The sequence below is a fragment of the Camelina sativa genome, chromosome 16 (assembly GCF_030686135.1).
Source record: "Camelina sativa cultivar CO46 ecotype springtype chromosome 16, ASM3068613v1".
NCBI lineage: Eukaryota > Viridiplantae > Streptophyta > Magnoliopsida > Brassicales > Brassicaceae > Camelina > Camelina sativa.
Window position 1 is genome coordinate 7062704 of NC_141895.1, and position 4359 is coordinate 7067062.

General features: G+C 51.1%; 1 protein-coding gene across 1 annotated transcript; it reads right to left on the minus strand.

The window, feature by feature from the left end:
* Window positions 1-1788: 1788 nt before the first annotated feature.
* Window positions 1789-3824, minus strand: LOC147925220 (uncharacterized). The gene is made up of 5 exons (XM_087492527.1): window positions 3669-3824; window positions 3296-3572; window positions 3104-3217; window positions 2501-3012; window positions 1789-2409 (listed from the first exon to the last, which is right to left on the minus strand). Exons 1-5 carry the CDS (start codon window positions 3822-3824, stop codon window positions 1789-1791), a joined length of 1680 nt encoding a protein of 559 aa, XP_087348653.1.
* Window positions 3825-4359: the final 535 nt, after the last annotated feature.

Consider the following 4359-nt stretch of genomic DNA (forward strand, 5'->3'; position numbering starts at 1 on the left):
CGCTCCAGCTGCATTCCTCGACACCACGCACTCAATAGAACCAAGCAACGTCTTAGCAGTCACCAGCTCTCCCTCAACGGATTCCACCATGCCAAACATTCCAGATACGCACTCCCCAACACCCATTGCTCCTTCGCACGATGACTGGCAGACCGAGATTATAGCGTATATCGCGGACGGAATTATGCCAAAAGACAAGTGGGAATCACGGCGCCTTCGAGTTAAAAGTGCACACTACACAATGTTGGACGGCAGTTTGTTTCGTTGGGATGCCAATGGCGCTCTTCTCATCTGCGTTAACACGAAGGACATCAATGACATCATGCGAGAAGTTCACGAAGGCGCTGGCGGAAACCACTCTGGAGATCGTTTTCTAGCACTTCGAATCCGCCGTAACGGACATTTTTGGCCAACCATGGTCTCCGATTGCACCGCCTTTGCAGCCAAGTGCGAAAAGTGTCAGCGTCACGCACCATTCATCCACTCTCCGACAGAGCTTCTGCAAACAACATCTCCACCTTACCCCTTCATGCGATGGGCTACTCCGTCAAATCAAAAGAAGTATCTCCTTATAATGACGGACTACTTTACCAAGTGGGTCGAAGCAGAATCGTATGCCTCGCTCGAAGCTAATGAAGTCCATAACTTTGTTTGGAAAAATATCATCTGCAGGCATGAGCTCCCATACGAGATCGTTTGCGACAACGGCCCCCAATTCATCTCGCTTCAGTTTGAAGGGTTCTGCGCTGGCTGGTGGATACGTCTTAGCAAGTCAACCCCAAGATACCCGCAGGGCAACGTACAAGCAGAGGCAACCAACAAGACAATCCTCGCTGGAATTAAGAAACGCCTCGACGCAAAGAAAGGTCTATGGGCTAACGAACTCGACGGCGTCCTATGGTCTCATCGGACTTCCCCGCGCACATCTACTGGACGAACACCATTCTCTCTCGCCTACGGCATGGAGGCACTCGCGCCGACCGAAGTAGGAATCCCCACGCTTCGACGTTCCATGCTCGTTCATAATCCTGACTTGAACAACCAAATGCTATGTGACAGACTTCTGTTCCTTGAGGAAGAGCGCGACCAAGCTCTACTCCGCATCCAGAACTACCAACAAGCTGCCGCAAAATTCTACAACAAGAAAGTAAAGTCTCGCCACTTCGCCGAGGGCGACCTCGTCCTCCGCAAAGTCTACGAGAATACGAAGGAGAAGAACGCTGGAAAACTCGGTGCGCATTGGGAGGGTCCGTACTTAATCTCCAAAATCGTCAAACCCGGTGTCTACCAGCTACTTGAAACGAATGGCACCCCAGTCCCAAGATCGTGGAATTCCGCCAACCTCAAGCGCTATTATCATTAAAAAAAAAAAAAAAAAAAAAAAAAAAAAAAAACATGTAATCCGAACTACGAATGGTTTACGTAGGCAGCCGTTTTCAGAGGTTCAACTGTAAAAAAAAAAAAATGTATATATATAAGTTTGTCACTAAAACGCTTTTGAGCAATCTATCGACTCTCATTCTGACGCCCTGGCCAGGCGCACAGCTCTAAAACGCGCTCCGCATGGGTTGAGTGGTGAAATAATCCAAGTCCTTACTTCGGTGAGACATTATAAGCCGAGCCCAGACTCGCACAGCTAGTAGGAACAAGAGTGAGTAAGCCGAGACCCCGACTCGCACACCCGCAATTCCTGCAGCACCCACATTATAAGCCGGTCACGCACACCCACATTATAAGCCGGTCACGCGTACCGCACCAAAACTAGTATGACAAGTCCGTCTTGTCTACTCAAACGTTTCGGGGAATAACATATCCAGGGTAAGCCAGGAGACGTCCTGCACTGCAAAATATGCCAGGAGACGTCCTGCACTCGTTCGCAGCATCGTCGCCACCTCCATCAGCAAATTCCGGGAATGCCTCAAGATCACCATCGAAGAGCGGAGGCACTACAACTCGGTTCACTCTCGTCCGGAACTCCTCCTCCCTAGCGGCCAGGCGCGACATCCTATCTTCGGGAATAGCAATGCCCCTCTTGATCAGTGTCTCAAGACACTGTCTAGTCCTCGTCACTTGGCTAAGAAGGAGAAAGTCGGACTGTTTCTCACGTGACGCAATCACGTGCCTCCTCAGGCGGTCAATACGCTCGCAATGCTTCTCGATCACAACAGTAGCCTTAGCACGCTCCCGCTCCCCGCGCTCGTCCCTCGCCTTCCTGAGTCGCTCTGACTCGGTAGTCAGCTTCCGTTGGGATTGCTTGAGGGAGGCCGTCAGCTCCTTGACGAGTGCCGCATTCTCCTTGCTCGATCGTTCAGCTTGAACAAACGCATCCTGAGCGAGTGAGGCCTCCCTCCTAGCAACACGTACCTTATCCTCGTAATCTCCCGCAAGACGATTTATCCAGCTCAACGCCTAAGGGATCAAGAATATATATATAAGAGTCCGCTTACGACTAACTAAAACCCACATCAAAAGGTTATCCGCTAAGGGATTGATTTCTAACCTGAAACTGTCGACGAACGGCAGGGGTAGGAAGCGGGACGAAATCACCATGAATCTTGCTGGCGAGGTCCGCGCAAGCTTTCGAATCTTCGGTGAATGCTCGGTCTTTCACGTCGTAGTGAAAGGAGAAAGAGTGATCAATCCCCACATGATCATCCTCCATGTGATGCGGACGCCTAGAACTTCCTCCAGCATCACTCCGAGGACTCGAGCGTGACGTTCTCTTCCGGGAACGATCACCACCACTAGCTGCTGGAGCACTCCTACGAGACGCCGAAAAAGGCATCTTCGCAGCACAAGTCGCCGCGACCTCGGCGGAACGAGATCTACGACTAGGCTCGCCCACGGGAACGGGCAACTCGCCATCCTCGCCATCCACAGCAACAACCTCCACACCGGTCTCGGCGTTCGGTGCAACAACGTCTGTCACAACAGCTGGCGCATCCTCGGCATCGAACAAATCAGCATTACAAGGCATCGGACAGTCTCCCATTTGCAATCCGGTTCGCGAACCTGTAAAAAAAAAAAAAAAAAAAAAAAAAAGAGAGTCTTAGACACGAAAGCACAAAAGTTTAGAGGACGAAGAAAAGCCAGCGAAACTTACAAGTCTTGAGATGAGAAATAACGTCTGGCCACCACAAAGTCTTACACGAGATAAAGGAAGTAGCCTTGTCAATAGTTACCAGGTCGCACGCAGCCGAAAATGACGACTTTTGTCCTGCGAAAGTAGAACATATAATCAGAAAATAAAGTCAAGAAAAACAAAATGATAGGAACCCAACCCAGCCATGGCTACCGGGGGCGAAGTTCCAACTGAGAGGGCAGATCGTGTCGGGATCCTCGACCGAGGCATCGCTTATTTTTACGTAGAAGAATCGTCTTCGCCAATCGTGAATATGACTCTTCTGGCCGCTCACGATCGTGAGACCAGCTACACAGCAAGCACAGCATAACCCTGAACTGTCGTGCGTAAATCGAGTGAGCAGCTCGAAGAGGTCGGCACTCATCTCGATATCCATATATTTGCCCATTATTGTGAGCCCAACCGCATTACGGATAGACGAGATCGATAGCTGCGAAAATGCAATCTTCCATCGCGCACACTAACTCGTTAGAAATTTCGGGATGGGAAACCAAAGGCCGCAGTCGGTAAAATAGTCAACGTAAACGCAGAGGTAACCTGCTGGGCAATCCCATGGGCGTTCATCAGCGTTCGGTAGCGTAACCTGGAGATCGTCACGCGTTCCGAAGAGGCGAGTAACGCGGGCTATATGCCTCTCATCGCAAAGGGAACTTCCAGTATCGCGGGGGATGCGTTCTCTCATACGATCCCTACAGGCAAGCCAGCAACCAGAGACCTAGGGGCACGTTCCGAGCAAATACGTTCTTCGTGAGCGAGCACCTTCTCACAACATTGGCTTGAAGGAAAGGGAATCAAACTAAGGGCCCGAGTATCTGCAGGGAACATCACTTCGAGCTCCCGAACATCTTCCTCCGTCAAATCCGCGAGATCAGTCACAACACCTCCCCCTTCAGATGGGTCCCACCAGGAAGGATTTTTCGCTCTAGTGCCGTCGAGGCCACTCTCAAACGCGCGATACTGATCGTCCCCAAGCTCCTCCGGAACATCTCCAGAGACATTACCTCCAGGAACCATAGCGCAGGACCTTGCAGACAACAACCAAACAACCGGTCAGTATGGGAGCAAAGACATATCGAAAGCACAATGGATTCCGGATAGAACGAGCACAACCAAATGAACTGCGTACTGCGTACCGCGTACCGCGCAATACGTACCGCGCAATGCGTACCGCCTACCGAGCACTGCGTACTGCGTCCTGCGTACGGCGCACTACATCC